Consider the following 17277-nt stretch of genomic DNA (forward strand, 5'->3'; position numbering starts at 1 on the left):
AGAAAGATAAAAAAATTTTTTTTCTGAGATTAGAAATGAGGTCAATTTAATTGATGGTGTTGCCTAGCTGTTGTTCCATATTTGTGCTCCAGCAAAATGCTCAATAAAGTAAGAAATGTGTTTTCACATGTCCTTCAGTTTAAGCAACTGGCTCACTCCTTCAAAATGTAGAGTTTAAAAATCACTAATGGTCTGCCAGCATAAACAAAAAGCATAACTGGAAAAACTATTAGCCCTGTGAATTTGCAACATTTTTAAATGAACCTTGTCTTCTTGAGATTTATACTTAGCTTGTAAAACAGTGGGTTTGCCTGGAAGTGTTCCCCTTAATTTCTTATTTCAGGATAAAATTCAGTTGCAGGGAAGCACATTAAATACCACAGGAAGACACAAAAAAGAAAGTCAGCAAGAACACGTGCATTTCATAGTCTATAACATCGAAGGCCAGTGCCTCCTCATATAGTATTTGCAGCATACGTTGCATCCAGTAGTGGGCTGTCATAGGCTCCGCTGTCTGAGGAGACTTGCGGAAGTCTCACAGCATGGTTCTGACTATGTTTCTGAGACATGAGTGAGTCAAGAATTGCTTGGGGAGGGGACACCAATTGCTGAAAGTGAGCTCAGCCTCTCTCCACTCTTCAGTTGTTGAAGAAGCACTCTTCCCTCAAGAGCACTGGAGCCTCCCTCGCACACAAATTTGCTCCAAGCTAAAAAGCTGATTTTTGTGAGGGGTTTTATCTGCTGCTCACAGGAAGATGACCTCTCACCACAGTGTCCCAAGTGGCAAACCAGTTTCCGCCCCAGGAGTCTCTTCTCATTCCCTAGGAATACATGATCTAAGCAAATTACAAATAATCCAATTCAATGACCTTAAATACACACACCATAATTCCCAAACAGGGAAAGCGCTTCACTCCCAAAGCAAGTTTTTTTTATTTCTCTCAGCAGCATCTTGGTTAACTTTCTCATTGCAGAGGAAGTACCCATTTCTCTGCAAATGCAACTTACGTATTTGTAATTTCTTATGCGTTTGAATATCACTTAACTGTTTTCTCCCTCACTTCAGTGATTGACGCTCCCAGCCATGTGCACGTGCAGGATGTGACAGACTCAACTGCACTAATCACCTGGTTCCAGCCTGTGGCCCAGGTGGATGGGGTTTCAATCTCCTATGGCCCGATTACAGACTCCTCAGACATGAGCATGGTGCAGCTGTCAACGGTGGACATGCAGTACCACCTGGCCGAGTTGTACCCAGACACTGAGTACAGGGTCTCTCTTATGGCCCACCGTGGGGAGACGACCAGCATGCCTGTTCATGAGACCTTTATGACAGGTCAGACATGGCAGTGACATTTCCAGATAGGAGCCTAGATCAGAAAATTTGACAGCAAAGTCAATCATTTCCTATGACGCTTCCAGTGTTTTACCAGAGTTCCTATTTGACGTACTGTTATCACTAATGTTATCTTTTAAACTCACCTGTGACCAGTGTTCATGTGTTCCAGACCTGGATGCTCCTAAGAACCTGAGGGCAATAGACCACTCAGATGAAAGCATCACCCTTGAGTGGAGGAACAGCCAAGCCAATGTGCCCAGCTACCGCATCAAATACGGGCCCCTAGCGGGAGGGGAGCACGGAGAAATGACCTTCCCCACAGGCCCAGAGGACACCACGCAAGCCAAGATCACCGGTACGGGTTACCTTTCCATGAAGGCACTCAGATCTCCTAAACAAACTTGATAGACAAAAATGTTAAAAAGCTTTTCAAAGCTTTGGGAATTTCTTTTAATTTTTAATTTAAAAGGCATATGTATGCAGAAAATCTGTGACTGCCACTTTGTTAGTTATGTAAGATGAGCCTATACTTTCTACAGAAATTTTTTAAAAAGCTTTTTACTTTATAAAAGTAATTTAAAACTGCTTTGGATGATGGATACTTTTACATCCTAACAGCATTTTAAAGTGCAGAGATTTCACATATACATGAGTAATTATATTGCCATTGAGACAATAGCTGTTTTTTCTGTTGTTTTTTTTTGGCAAGTAACACTGCTAGTTACTGCTAGATTTTCAATATTTAATCAAGTGCAATTATTCTACATAGGCCCCATTAATTCTATGTCATGAAACATGTGCTACACAGATAAACCCTGCATTATGTTCAAATGGCCAGAAGGACTCTGCATTCAACCCTTAACCAAAATAATACTGGTACTTGTTTTGGTGCGAAAATCCTGGTCAAACAAGGAATGTAGGGTATTTTTCTCTGCTTGGCACTGCTGCTATTGTACATGCTGCTTTGAGGCAATTTCATTCACTAAGTCCATGTGCCATGTGCTGCTGCAAGCAGGGATTAACCAGACTGAAGGGAAAATATATATATATTCAGAAGGTGTAATAGATTCTTTGTCTGGTTTGTTCCTTTGTCCTTGGGAGGCCCTTTCCATACATAAAATAGTGAGTCTATTCTAATAACCGAGTCTTTTATAACACATACGCACACAAACACACATACACATTTCACTACTCATCTTTATCACGTAGCTATTATCTGTAATTGCCGTCACGCTTGCGATTTTATTGATAATAAGTTTCCTCTGCGTTAGGTGTAATTTCATGCTGGAAAACACCTGTGCAGTGACCTCTGTAGAAGCCAATAGAGGCATTAAGAGGAGAAAATGTTGGGATTTTGGCTGAGGGCCCTTATCAGCGGGTGATCTAAGAGCCTCTTGTAAGACAGTAAATATTGTTTGTGCCCTGTGGAAAGAGACATTTTGATGCACCACTAAAGACGATATGATTGCAATGGTGTGCAGCTAAAATTTAAAACTGATTAATGGTGGTTAATAAAATTGGAGATGCTCCAAATACCAAAGAAATCCACAAGGAAACGTAAATTCTTTCATCCCTAGGATCTTTATGCTAATCCTGTTCGCTTTTGTTAGTGAATGACTGAAGAGTATTAAGAGTATTTGAGAGTATCAAAGAGTATTTGATAGTTAATTAATTAAAGTAAACTTTAGTTAAATCTCTTCTGCAGGACTCCATCCTGGAACAGAGTATGGAATGGGAGTGACAGCGATCAAGGATGAGAGGGAAAGTTTGCCTACAACCACCAATGCTGTGACTGGTGATATATGGCTCCCACATACTTTAATAAGCCACATTCTTCATATTTTTCACGTTGAATCACAATTGAATGCAAATTGGCCAAACTTCATTAGACCCCAGCAGATCACAATCATATTTAGTTCTGAATGTAGCTAGTAAGCTTACCTGAATGAAACTGAACGTTCCTTCTCAGATCTTGATGCCCCTAAGGATCTAGAGGTGACCGAGAGCTCAGAAACCATGCTGGTGCTGAAGTGGAAGAGGCCAGTGGCCAAGATCGACATCTACAGACTGGTGTTGGTGTCTGCCGATGGCCACAGGGCCGAGATGGAGGTCCCAGGGGCTACCAGCACCTACACCCTGATGAACTTGAGCCCTGGCATGCTCTACATCATCAACCTTACATCGGAACGAGGGCGGAAGAAAAGCGCTTCAGCCAGCCTCAGAGCATCCACGGGTCAGTCCTTTACACTTTACAGCTCACTAATATGACCACTTCTCCACTGCTGAACCTATATGTAGTGCTAAATGTTTTTCCCTTGGATAGTTGTGACTTAGAGAAATGTGTGTGTACTTTCTGTGTACAGTTATGTTTGTGTAGAACAGGCTTTGATCTCTGGCCTAAGATCTTGACCATAAAGGGTGTTGCATGGGCTACTTTGTTCATCTGGTCACCAACAACTGCAGATGAAGAAATTAATTCTCCACCAAAATTATCATCTTATGGAGGGTGCAGGTAGCCTACACAGAGCTATGTCAATTGAATTTTAGCTTCTCTGTCTCTGAACCCCTTCGCCAGGGAGATCTTTTCATCCATATAATCAGTTTGTCGCCATGCACCAAAGCCAGGCTGAAGAATGAATTGAATTCTTTGTTCAAATACATCTCCAGTGCCCCCACAGTCCTTCATTCACAACATGTGGAATTATTTTATGTCTTAGAGCACCAAGGGAAAGACAAATACAAATGATTGACATTTTTAAGATTCTGCAGTTGAAGTTTTGCTTGAACATCCAAACCAAATTTTTTTTTGCAAAAAAATTACCCTTGTTATGCAACTTGGGAATCTCAAATGGAAAATGGAAAAGAACAAATACATTCACTTTTTGAGAACTGGCTGTTGTAGGGGGATAGATATGGACTGTGCCACACGCACACAAAGCTCATTCATGTGATGATTGTCGAAACGAGGCCACTCCCCTCTGGTTTTGTGTGATTTAACCAGAATGAATGGAGGGCCGGGGTAATAAATAGGCCCCATGGTGAGGCGCCTGGTAAAACATTGTCTCCAAAATCAGCAGCACCATAATCCCACGGATTCATTTCTGCTGCCATTATTGGCCCCGGACACGGAGTACAAGCATGGATCGTACACTGTACGATGGGGGGAGGTGAGTGCAGGATTCCTTTCGATCTGGGCCTTTTCTCCCCATGGACACTCACTTGGGGCCTCAAGAATCAAGATCAAGAATCATGAACCTCAGCTCAAATGTCTAGTATCATGAACCTCAGCTCAAATGTCTAGTATCATGAACCTTAGCTCAAATGTCTAGTATGGAAAACCTCAGCTCAAATGTTGAGACACCTGCTCTTTGTGGTCAGCAAGGGACATTCAGCAGAGTGCATTTATCAGAGAATCACATAACTGGGTCTATATATATATATATATATATATATATATATATATATATATATATATATATATATATATATATATATATATATATATATATATACTTGTGTGTGTGTGTGTGTGTGTTTGTGCGTGTATATATGAATATATGTATGTGTATGTATATGAGTGTGTGTGTATATAATATATATATATATATATATATATATATATGTATGTGTGTGTGTGTGTGTGTGTGTGTGTGTGTGTGTATATATACATACACACATATATGTGTGTGTATGTATGTATGTATGTATATATGTATGTATGTGTGTGTATATGTGTATATATATATATATATATATATGTATGTATGTATATATATATATATATATATATATATATATATGTATATGTGTGTGTGTGTGTGTGTGTGTGTGTGTGTGTGTGTGTGTGTGTAATATAAAATACAATTATTCTTTCCAGGTAGAAAACCCAGCTTTTGAGAATAGTGATTTTAAAATATGTCAGTAAATGCTTACACCATGTATTGTGGTGAAGACTGCAAATAACAGAGCAAAACCCCTTGCATGAACAGAAGAGGGCCTTGGTCACAGTGTTTTTTAGATAATTCTGGCTTGTCATAAAAAGCCACTTCATTCCATCTCTATTTATCTATACCTGCATGTGGAGTGAAGGCCTTATCTTCAGGCATACGGAGCTGAGTCTTGCGTTTACAACGACGAAAAGGCAAAAAGGAGCTAAATTCATAGTGATTCATTCATTCAAAAACATCCCAAGGACTACCATGGACAGTGATTAATGCGATAATTCCTCTAATTGAAAGTCTCCCCTATGAACTTAGCTTTCATAAGCAAATTCTCATCTGATGCCTGGGAAGACCATTCATGCCATTCTTTGTCTTTCATTCCATTTGACCATCATGTTTGTGCCCACTTTATTGTGCACTGAGGGGATAATAGCAGGCTCTTGGGTGTCTCCTCCCGAGCTATGTGCTCCACTCTCTCCTGCATGCTAAAGGAGTGAGGTGATATTCAGCTCCAACTTGTCCACCCTGCATGGCTGCCTCCTGCATTTGAAGTGTTCAGCGTACTTCTGCTCCTGCGGACTACGCAGAAACTTCAGAAATTAATGGCTTCTATTGGAGCCATTAATACCAGAGCTGCCTTAGTCGGGTGCATGGCTGTCGTTAATGGGTGTAGACCAAAGGGCAAGTTTGCGAATGGGTCTGTTTTATCACTGCAGACTTCAGTAACGTTATGTGCCACTGCTTCGTTGCATGGGCAGATGTTCACTCTGCATGGAACAGATGGAGCTGAATTGGATATCAGCAGACATTTATTACACCTTGCTCACAGAAGGGACAAGGTACTCCAGGATAATTTGAAATAGTTGGCTTACAGAAGTGGACTTAAAAAAAGTTAACAGTTGATCGAATCTTTCCCACTGCTTTTGCCTAATCGGAATGTCCATGTGGTAAGAGGTTTTTTTTTTTAGCTACCAGAGATCTAAAATATCTAAAGGGCAAAAAAGAGATTTTTTTTTTTCTTTTCTGCTGATGTAAAATAAAAATGGTAGAGCATTAAGGAACAGTGTCTTCATGGTATCAGTGGTAAGTGTTCACCCAGTTTTTATTCACATAGGTTTTTTACTTGTTCAAGAATGTCTGTAATATTTTATGAGTGTGGTACCACACGAGCAATAAAAACAGAACACTAAAGTTGAAGAATTAAGTGACAGAATGGACCTGACTTCTTCCAGTGACTTCCTCTCCTACCATCTCTGCAGATATTTTCCTGATCATCAGTTGCCCAGGCTCATTCGCTTAACCTCTGCTCAAATTCCCACCTGCTTAATCTCTGCTGTTTATCACCCAGACGATGAAAAGCCCCTGGTGGGCAACGTCACCATCTCAGAGGTATCCTGGGACAGCTTCAATATTTCCTGGGAACTGGAGAGAGGGGAGCTTGAAGGCTTCCTGGTGGAGTTGGTGGACCCTGACGGCCTCTCTGAAGGCCAGAACCACACCCTGAGTGGACAGGAATTCAACTTGGCAGTCTATGGCCTCTCTCCCAGCACCTTCTACAGGGTCTCTCTGTATGGGCTGTACAGGGGGGATCTCTTAGAGCCAGTGTTTGCAGAGGCCATTACAGGTACCGTCGTTCACTAGATGCTGGAGCGTCTGGTCTCCTTCTAGCACCGTTTCCTTGATCCATCTTCCCTACAAATTAACATATTCTCAGGAAGCCACTCAGTCTAATTCCTTTTACCTGTGTATAACATACTGGATACAATCTAATATTTTACCATTTAATATTTCATGCTACAGCAATTAACCTAGCAATGTGAACTAAAAAAAGCATGCATAAAATAGACCTATATCCAGTCACACTAAAATAAGATGCAAAAGCGCTTATTCAAATGATTGTCCTCAAAAATTGTATTACCACTTTTTTTGGCTATTAATGGGGTTTTCACTGAAAAGTGGAAACCCACCCAGATTTTTGATGTATCTGCAGCTACACGAACAATGCAGCCTAGGTGAGCAGAGCTTTTTCCAGCTCTAATCCTAATGTTTTAAGGTTCCAACGCACACTTCTATAGCCACATACGTGCTGGAGCATGCTCACACTCGACGCACACCTGCAGAAGCATAGGCTAATGGACCCTCCACATTCTGACGTGTCTTAACACAGTCAAAGCCTGCAGGTGCACAGGACAAACCCTCTCTATGATCACAGCCTTTACACATATTTACACATATCAGCCAAAGTCAAGTCAAGCTAATAAAAGCCTTTTATTTATAATGGGCTGCAGTCTACAATGCATGTTGTAAGCATGCCAGTGCACGGTGTTTTGCATTTAAGTACTAACAATATGGCGGACAAAGCTTGACTTTCCAAGGATGGAAGATGAATATATTTCCAGCAACACAGCTGTGATGGCGCCACTGCCCACCACATTATGTGTTGACGCTGGCCGTTAGCTTCCAGTCGTAGTTTCGCCTTTTGACTGGTTACTCAGCGAATAATACTGCCTACTGGGTAGCAAAGGCCTGCCAGGGACGTGATCCCAAGGAGTTTTTGTCATTTGTTGTGAAAGATCTCGTCAGTATGCAGACCCAGTTTTCTAACTCCGCCACTGCCTTCATTCCCAAGCCTCACTTTCACACATTTTCTTGGCATTTATTAAGCGGCTGCTGCAGGGGAAGCAGTGGCGGCAAGACTCTCAAGTATGCATGCTAATAGGTGAAATGAAAAAGGCAAACTGATTAGACTGAAATTAGTCTAGCTGCTAAGCATTATTCACCCCAAAGCACGCCCTTTTAACTCATTCCTGTAAATGTGCAAGAGTGAGTTAGAGAATCAATGGCCATGTTCTTAGTGGAAGTGTCTGCTGATATTTAACTACACCAGCCAGGCTATAAGAACAGGCAGAGAAATAAGATGCTCTACACAGCCCATCAGGTTAGTGAGCTGAGCGATTTCTGATCCAGCATTAGCGCCTGCGGACCTCAGTTCTGCAGGTTAGCTGGCGAGCCTGGTTCCTCCCCCACAAACAGACAACTCTTTGTCTGAGCGGAGACACTTTACAGAGACCAGTTCGATGAACGCGATCTGCAGTTACCAAGTTAGCACTCCTAAAACACCCACACACAACCCCCCTCCCCGACACTCCTCCTAACAGTCTCACAAGCTAGCGCTCTATGCTAATGAAGAGTGACAGCTCCACAGGAATTACGCTCTCATTTCCAACCACTTCTCCTCCTCACAACAAATAGCTTGCGAGTCTCACGTCATCTGTGACCCGAGAGGAAGAAGAGGTTCAGTCCGGTCAAGTATGTTGAGGCCCCATCTTTGCTGAACTGAGCGGATAAGTTAAAGCAGCTTCTGAATAATGGGTCTGGTTTAGGAGACCAGTGGTTTTGCTAAGCGCTGTGTTGACTCGGTTGGATGGTACTCTGTTGGTGTCATCCAGCCATAGCTGGTCTTCTTACCCTTGCCTTCTTCCACAAGATTTTTCCCTCAATTAATAAGAGGCATAGTACAGACAAACATCAGCATATATTAGTGCTTTCAAGCATTTGCTTATATATTGGTCCAGTGGGGGATGGTGTTTTTGCTTTCCAAACATTGCTGCTCTCAGAAAGACCATGCTTATATCGAGAGGTGATATGGTTCGTGAGACAGTGAAATGTTTGTGGGTCAGGTGGCGGTACTGTTATAGCACTCTATATTTGTCTGACATGGGAGATTAACCTGCCAGGCTTCTCTTGAGGATGATGGTGAGTCTAGTAATCCGTACCAAACAATACATAGAGATGAATTATGGATTACTTCAAAGGATATTTTGTTACACACACTTTTTCTTTGTCCATTCATGCATAGAAGAAAGCTTATGGTAAGCTGGAAAAAAAAGTTGTTCCACAGATCAAACTTCATGTGGTCATGACCTTAGATGACTTGGAAAACAGCAATTGTACAGACTTTGTCTGTGTCTATGGCTAACCACATTTACGTGGTGGTAATGACATGACATGTTTTAGAAAACATGATCGTTTTTTGATCAGATCAGCCGGAAGGGTCTAAAAATATTCTTAATGTTATGTACTTGTATATCACATTTATTACAGCATGTGTATCACATTGTCTCTGAGGATGCTTTTCTGAAAATTGTTCAATACATTCATGCTTTTGAAGCTTTTCTCTTTGCATGTTCTTCTAATTACAAAGTTGTTCAGTGGCATAACAGTGTTGATGTCTGCACTCACAGAAATTTACACCAAATAACAATTCACCCAATTAAGCATGCACAGTGATTAAGTGTGGTCTGGGCCTTGAAAAAATCTAATCTGCTCCTGCTGCTGCTATAACCAGTTGAGAATATGTTTGGAGCCCACAGAAGGGAGAACATCTGTATTGCTTTATCCACCTAGAAGCAGAACCCGAGGTGGAACATCTCTTTATCTCCAATGCCAAGCCGGACGGTTTTACGCTGGAGTGGACAGCCCCAAAAGACATCTTCGAAGCATTTAATATCAAAATCACTGATTCGAGCGGATTAGGCCAGTCAAAACTTTTGAGTGTGTCTGGCGAAAAGAGATTGGAAGAAGTCTCTGGTCTCACTGAGGACACCGAGTATGAAATTGAGCTCTCTGGGATAATTGCAGGACGGAACTTCCAGCCTATTTTGGGCATGGCTCAAACAGGTATTTGGACATATTTTGTACAAGCAGTCGCTGCAAGCCAGCAATGGCAACACCTTGACCTAATCAGTCCTTGTTCGGTATCTCTTCACAGTGTTCTATGCTTCTCACAGAACGTTGTCAACACTTTAGAGGTTTTGTCCAAAACCTAACCTTGTTTCTGTAGTGGTTTCTTCACATCACCAACAGCTGTTGCATACATTGTATTTTTCGCATACCAAACCAAAATGAGCCTTGCGTCAGGTGCACATCTGTTTGTGTGTCGTATCTGTCTTCATGTCATTTCTTTTCCTAGTCCTGGGTTACACTAATGACCACAGGCCCGCAGGCTAGTGGATAAAATGGCCAATCCTAACCACAGTTTAGAATCGAAATGGGGTTTGAATCCACAGAGTTGTTGATGAGACTCAAACATACTAAAATCTTTTTCCGCCTGGCATCCTGTTGCTTTTTTCTCGTCACGCTCTCTGTTGCTCTCTCAGTCTTCCTGCCCTGTATGCCTTTCGCCGGCTGTCCTGTTGGCCAGATTAAACTGCTCCGTGTTCGTCCTGAATGTGTGCCTGTCTCTGCTTCTCCGGCTCTGTCCCTGGGGGGCCTCTCTTTCCTCTCCAGTCTCACGCTGGCATGTCTCACCATTGTGCCGCCGTAATGGGGGCAAGTTAATCTCCCTGTGTCTGTCACACAAGATTCTGTGGTATGGCACTGACAAATGGCTACAAGGTCTGTATTTTTTTTGTGTGTGCTTGTCTCCCGACGATGTTTTTTCCTGTCTTACCCTCTCGATGTTAACCTCAATCCTCTTATCAGTTGTGATTATTTTAAGAAGTGTCATACCCTGCTTAGCACTAACATCTCACTTTTGTGCATTACTGTACAGGCTGCTTGGACTTGCTCCAAACACAGCTGTCCAGCATGTGTCGATACAGACTCTAACGCTTTGTTTTTTGCCCTGCTTGTTTTGTCTTATGATATGGCATCACCTGCAAGGCCTTGGAACACCAAAGGGCATTCGCTTCTCTGATGTTACCGACACCTCAGCTACTGTTCACTGGACTGTGCCCCGTGCCCGTGTGGACAGTTACCAGGTCACCTACGTGCCCCTCCAGGGAGGTAAGTGTTCACTACACAGCATAAGTGTTCTGCCTCACTGCCTTGTGCTATTTGGCCTTCCACAGAGAATCGTATTTTCTAAAGCATAAGCGCTTCTCCACGTGAGGTTTGGTATAAGCTGGGCTAATAGAAGTGCTAGATTCAGATCTGCAAACTCATCTCGGATCAGCCTTTTTCTCTGCAGCTGTTGCAATTTAACACAAGAAGCTTACAATATTAGACAAACTAGTTTTATCCACTTGACTTCTGTTAATGTGGAATTTCAGGGTTTAATTTGTTTGTGTGGGATTTATGAAGTTCAGTTTCTTATATAAGAAACTGGCATGATGTGTGCAAAAATGTTAGGTCCTTAAACTCCCACACAGTTACAGAGTGTCCTTTTTGGCCAAGATATTATCTGCTCAACGTTTCGGATCATAAGAGGACACAAGCGCATCCTCTGTTGTGAGCCTTAATCCATAAAATCAGCCTGTTTTCCTCATCAATTTCTTTCTCTGTTTGCAGCCTAAAGTCCTTACATAGTGCTGCCCTCTTGTGACAGTTTGCATCAAATGCATGAATTAAACACCCTCCATCGCAAAAAATAAAAAAAGCTGGATATCTGTCGCCCCCTCCAGGCAGTCCGATGACAATTACAGTGGATGGTGGAGAGTCCCAAACTGTACTGTCCAACTTGACCCCTGGGGTGACCTACCAGGTGACCATCACGGCTGTGAAGGGCCTGGAGGAGAGTGAGCCAGGCTCTGATAATGTTACAACAGGTACAATATTCACACACCCACACGTGGGTTTGATTTGTCTCACTACAGTAATATATTGGAGTATATCAAAGTCATAAAGGTGATAAATGAAAAGATCAATCTGAAAATAAAAATAATAAAATCCTAAATCAATAAAACAATCAGCTAAAAGAGTTACAAACTTTAATTACAAAAATTAACAAATGGGACTAAGAAGTCCAATCTTACATTTCTAAGTGTTACACAATACCTTGCACTATAGAGGTTGTGCCAGCAGCAGATATATCATCTTAGAACTTGTTTTACTGCTTTGCCATTTTTAGATGTGCAGTTCTGGGAACTGATGTATGTTTGTTTGTGTGTGTGTGTGTGTGTGTTTCCTATCAGCTCTGGACAAGCCTCGGGGTCTCATTGCCGTCAATGTCACAGATACTGAGGCGCTGCTTCTCTGGCAGCCTACCATTGCCACGGTGGATGGATACGTGATTACCTACAGTGCAGATACTGGTAATGTTATACTATAGTTCACACCTGCGTTGGCATTCCCATTGTAATACATGGAATTCCATTCTAATAGATAGAATGCAAGCTTGCCAGGCATGCAGGATCACTACAGCACTGTTTAGTGTTTGAGTTTACCACACCTGAGAACCATTGGCTAATTACCAAGTCCTTTATTGTGAAGGTAAATGCTAAACTGTGCAGTATATAACCGGCAAGCCCCTGAGTTTATATAAATGGAAAATGTAATTCCTCTGGGAATTCTGTAGTGGGAGTTAAATTTCAAGCTCAGTTAAATCCTCTCTTTGATCACGGCACTTGTGTGTTTTGCTTTTGTAGTTCCCCCAGTTATGGAAAGGGTGTCTGGAAACATTGTGGAGTTTGAGATGACCTCTCTCAACCCTGCCATGGACTACACCGTTAAAGTCTATGCAGTGAGAGAAGCCGCTAAGAGTGCCGCCACCACCACAGAGTTCACCACGGGTAAAACACACACACACACACACACACACACACACACACACACACACACAAGCACAAGCACCTGTGAGAACTCAGGGTAGTGCAAAGAAGAAAGATAATCTTTGAAAACACGTGCTACATTTGTAAGTTATATAGCCATTCAGATTCACTTATAAATGAATTTATCCACATGGCTAATCCCTGGAATGGAATGCCAACATTTGGAATGTATTTTGCCATGCCTTTTTCATTTTCAGTTTACTTCTAGATCTCATTGAGCCCCATGTTAATTCAGGCTAAATTATGACACACTTTGCTGCCTTCGTTTCCCCTGCGTTGAGGAAAGTGTTACTCTATCTTATGCCAAGATGAAGATCAGGTATGATGCCAGTCCCAAATGTGTGTCTTCTCCTGTAGCTGTGGATGCACCTCAGGACCTGGCAGCCAGCAACATCCAGACAGAGAGTGCCATGCTAACATGGAGGGCACCACGGGCAGAGATTAATGGCTACATCCTCACCTATGAATCTGCAGATGGTACAGTCCGGGTCAGTGGAACACAACAGCAGCCCATCTGGTGATGTCTGAGATTCAGGGGTGTTCTAGTCCAGAGAGATTACAATATGTACCTAATATTTCAGAAAATTGTTCTCCGATGTTGTTTCCCAGTTTCACTTTGACAAACCTAAATGTTTAACCTGTTTAAGTTTTTAAAAATCGGATTTTTATAAGTCACCCAGCGATACCCAGATGGTTGGGTTGGAAAGTGCCATGCTGTAGTTGACTGTGGTGTCCTGTTACAGGAGGTGGTGCTCAGCCCTGCGTCAACGTCTTACAGCATGGGCCAGCTCAGCGCCTCCACCCAATATGCTGTTCGCCTGCAGGCCATCTCTGGGCCCATGAGGAGCCGTATCATCTCCACCCTCTTCACCACCAGTGAGTCAACCCCCACGTGCCTTCCTCAGAGACGAAACAGTGAACACGCTTGTTAATGGCCACTTGATGCATCCATCCCTATTGGTTACGCTGAAAGCTTTCAGTTGTTAGAGCGTTCTTTGAGGTCTTAGATATGCATTGCTCAGAAAGACCTGTGCAAGCTCAATTCATGCCATGCTGTTGGAACAGTAAGACCACTCCAGTCAGTACATGGCTGGTTCTGAAGCCATTTAAATTAACTGATGGATTACCACATCGCTGATTACTACATGCTAACTGTTATGGCACGTCATCAGATCCAAATGTCTATTTGCCCTCTGAACTCTGCAGTAGAAAGCTGTGGACTAAAGATAATATACCTTTGTTGACATCATGAAATGTTGTTCATATTGCTTGATGACACATAATTAACTCTCTCTCTCTCTCTCTCTCACCCACACACACACACACACACACACACACACACACACAGTCGGAGTGCTGTACAGACACCCCAAGGACTGCTCGCAGGCTCTGCTGAACGGAGACACCACCTCTGGTCTGTACACTATTTATCTGCGTGGTGATGAAAGCCAGCCCCTGCAGGTGTACTGTGACATGAGCACAGATGGAGGCGGCTGGATGGTGAGCACACCGTTTGCTAGCACTGATTGATCATATTGGTCCATTTTATGAGGAATGTAAGACACACTCAGGGGGTTGTGATCAGGTGGAATTAACCTGGTATTTGGCTGCAGGTATTTGTCAGAAGGCAAAGTGGTAAACTGGACTTCTTCCGCAACTGGAGGAATTACACTGCAGGCTTTGGGGACATGAATGATGAATTCTGGCTTGGTATGGACCATATAAAAATGCCTGCACAGGAAAATCAGCAGCACTGAATTACTGAATGTTTATTTTCTGTCAAAACCATGGCATGAGCCATAATATAATGCACTGCATGTTGGTGGACACAATATAACACGGTGATATTGAGATGAAACTCTTACCTCAAGGGTTTAGATTCATGTTGTTCTCCTTGTTCCGGCCAGGTCTCTCAAACCTGCATAAGATCACGTCTCATGGCCAGTATGAGCTCAGGGTGGATCTGAGAGACAAGGGCGAATCTGCCTATGCGCACTATGACAAGTTCTCTGTCTCAGAGCCGCGCAGTCGGTACAAGGTCCATGTTGGTGGCTACAGCGGTACTGCGGGTAAGCCTCCATTATAAACATGCATTCCGTTTAACACACATGCGCAGAAGTTTTGTTTTTACATGTGAGCAGTAATGGGCACCACAGTACCTGAAAATATATAAAGACTCAGTTTCACCGTGGACTGTAGGTTCTGTTATATTTTTTTTAAGTAGAATGCCATTCAATTAAATACAAAATAAAGAAATTCCACAGCAAAATCTGTATTTATTTGCCTCCTGAATGGAATCGTAGTCAAAGGAGTATAAGTATACTGAGGGATTAGCCCTTTTCTGTGTGTAATGATGATCAGTTTCCATTATAATAATTATACTTTGGTGATCCTCTTTCCCAGGTGATTCAATGACCTACCACAATGGCCGTCCCTTCTCAACTTATGATCACGATAATGACATTGCGGTCACAAACTGTGCCCTCTCATACAAGGGAGCCTTCTGGTATAAGAACTGTCACCGGGTCAATATCATGGGAAGATATGGGGACAACAGCCACAGCAAGGTATGACATGTGAGACATTGCAAGTGCTCATCATCGGAGCAGCCCAGATGGCACAGGGATGAGGTAGAATCCTCGAGCCCACCCATATTAGCACTTATGCTTGTCTTTTTCTGCAGGGCGTGAATTGGTTTCACTGGAAGGGTCATGAGCACTCCATCGAGTTTGCTGAGATGAAGATCAGGCCGGCCAACTTCAGGAATTTTGAGGGCAGGAGAAAGCGGTCGTAAAGCAACTGCGTGCACACACGTGCGCGCACACACACACACACACACACACACACACACACACACACACACACACACACACACACACACGCGCGCGCACACACACACTCTGTCATCCTGCCCCTATTGCATCAGCTCAACTCCTTCAGTTACCAAAGCTCTTGGCAGAAGGATGGACCACGTTCTCTCTCTCTCTCTCTCTCTCTCTCTGCCCCTTTGCTTTTTGCTTGTAGTAACCCAGTTTAAAATAGCGTCTCCAATCCCTTGTTCCCTGGTCCTGTGTGCAGTACCAGTTCCCCCTATCCCCACTCAGTGCTTAACCAATCAACTCTTAGACACTCCAGTGCCGTGCCAATGTGTCCTAATAACATGCACCAAAGACTGCCGTCAGACTCTCCGTGCCACACATCTGAAGCGACAGTGGTGGGAGGCGTGGCCCTGAGTCTCGCTTGTCACTGTCAACTCTGAGAACAAAATATGACATCTTTCTCCGTAGTCCGTCTGGCCATGGTGTTTCCTGTTTGGTTTGATAAAAGAGGGCTGATTGTATGCATGTGGTCTTGTCCACTGTCTGGGAACTCTACAGTGGTTTGCATTACAAACGAACAGCCTTTCATGTTTCAGTCATCCAGCAGGAAGGTCCAGAGCATTTTTTAAAATCTGTATTATTCTGTGTGATGTATCATAACTACTCCCATCTTCCCCTTTCACCCACCCCTGCCCTGCCTGGTGGCATGTGCGGCCCATTGTAAACATAGCTGAGAACTACAGTGATGACACAGCTTGGATTTCACAATGGACTGCTCCACCATCATCCACTTTTGTTTGGTAAATGTTTAGCCTAGTGCACACAGCAGTAACGTAATAGCGCCCAGTGGATTCCCGCACAATGTACATTGGATTCGCTTACGAGAGTACAGGGGTTCATTCTGTGCTGGTGATTCTGCGGTACTGTAACTGAACTGATTATAAGTTTTATTTTTATTTTTGTCAATTGTTCAAAGGTAAATTGACAACAGGCGCAAAAGTAAAGGCAGGACCTATATCAGTATATGACTGAAGTAAGCAAGCTCATGTTGGCCAGTTATAAGAACATATAACGATTCAGAGTCATAAGGTAATATTGTTCAACAGATGATTACTTTAAAAGGCCATTTTCATTGTTTAAATCAACATTGTACATTTATATAAAAGTATTGTACACAAAATGAATTAATATACAGAGTGAGTCTTTGTGTTCCCCCCCCAACATCTTCCCTGCTATAGACTAAACCACTGATCCCTATGGATTACCTGTGTAAATTAAGTCACTTGTTTGCTATTTGAATATTTTTGTTTGTTTGTATGTTTATCTGTCTGTTTTAAACTGGGTGAAAAACAGGTGTTTCTCTGTAACCCCATTACAATAAAATTGATTCCGTTTTTAAAAAAAAAAAACACGTTATAGTGATCATTTAATAAACTTCGCCTGTTTTATATGGAACGTTTTATTACCTTAAATTTTACAACAGAGAAAATGCTATATTACGTGAGAATGCAGAATGAATTAAGAGATGACTGTGCTGAATCCCACAGGAATTACTACACACAACCGCTTTTTCATCTGGCGTTTGCCCGGGAACTGTCGTTCGGCGTAGGGCGCTGTTCGTCAGTCCG

General features: G+C 42.6%; 1 protein-coding gene across 3 annotated transcripts in view; it reads left to right on the forward strand.

Annotated features, from left to right (window-relative positions):
- The window catches only part of tncb (tenascin Cb), a 33636-nt gene extending 16539 nt beyond the window's left edge, over positions 1-17097 (forward strand). The window contains exons 7-23 of one of the 3 annotated variants that reach the window (XM_027010842.3): positions 1067-1336; positions 1509-1694; positions 3045-3134; positions 3309-3572; positions 6629-6904; positions 9688-9960; positions 10945-11067; positions 11685-11828; positions 12195-12314; positions 12648-12791; positions 13188-13318; positions 13574-13706; positions 14179-14330; positions 14444-14540; positions 14738-14899; positions 15234-15397; positions 15514-17097. In XM_027010842.3, coding sequence (XP_026866643.2) covers positions 1067-1336; positions 1509-1694; positions 3045-3134; positions 3309-3572; positions 6629-6904; positions 9688-9960; positions 10945-11067; positions 11685-11828; positions 12195-12314; positions 12648-12791; positions 13188-13318; positions 13574-13706; positions 14179-14330; positions 14444-14540; positions 14738-14899; positions 15234-15397; positions 15514-15624 — 2840 coding nt within the window. In that variant the 3' untranslated portion in view covers positions 15625-17097. The remainder of the gene's footprint in view (positions 1-1066; positions 1337-1508; positions 1695-3044; positions 3135-3308; positions 3573-6628; positions 6905-9687; positions 9961-10944; positions 11068-11684; positions 11829-12194; positions 12315-12647; positions 12792-13187; positions 13319-13573; positions 13707-14178; positions 14331-14443; positions 14541-14737; positions 14900-15233; positions 15398-15513) is intronic. The other 2 variants (XM_027010843.3, XM_027010844.3) reach the window with 2 other exon arrangements.
- The last annotated feature ends 180 nt before the right edge of the window (positions 17098-17277 follow it).

This window comes from Electrophorus electricus, chromosome 5, assembly GCF_041902795.1.
Source record: "Electrophorus electricus isolate QZ-2024a chromosome 5, ASM4190279v1, whole genome shotgun sequence".
NCBI classification, from domain to species: Eukaryota; Metazoa; Chordata; class Actinopteri; order Gymnotiformes; family Gymnotidae; genus Electrophorus; species Electrophorus electricus.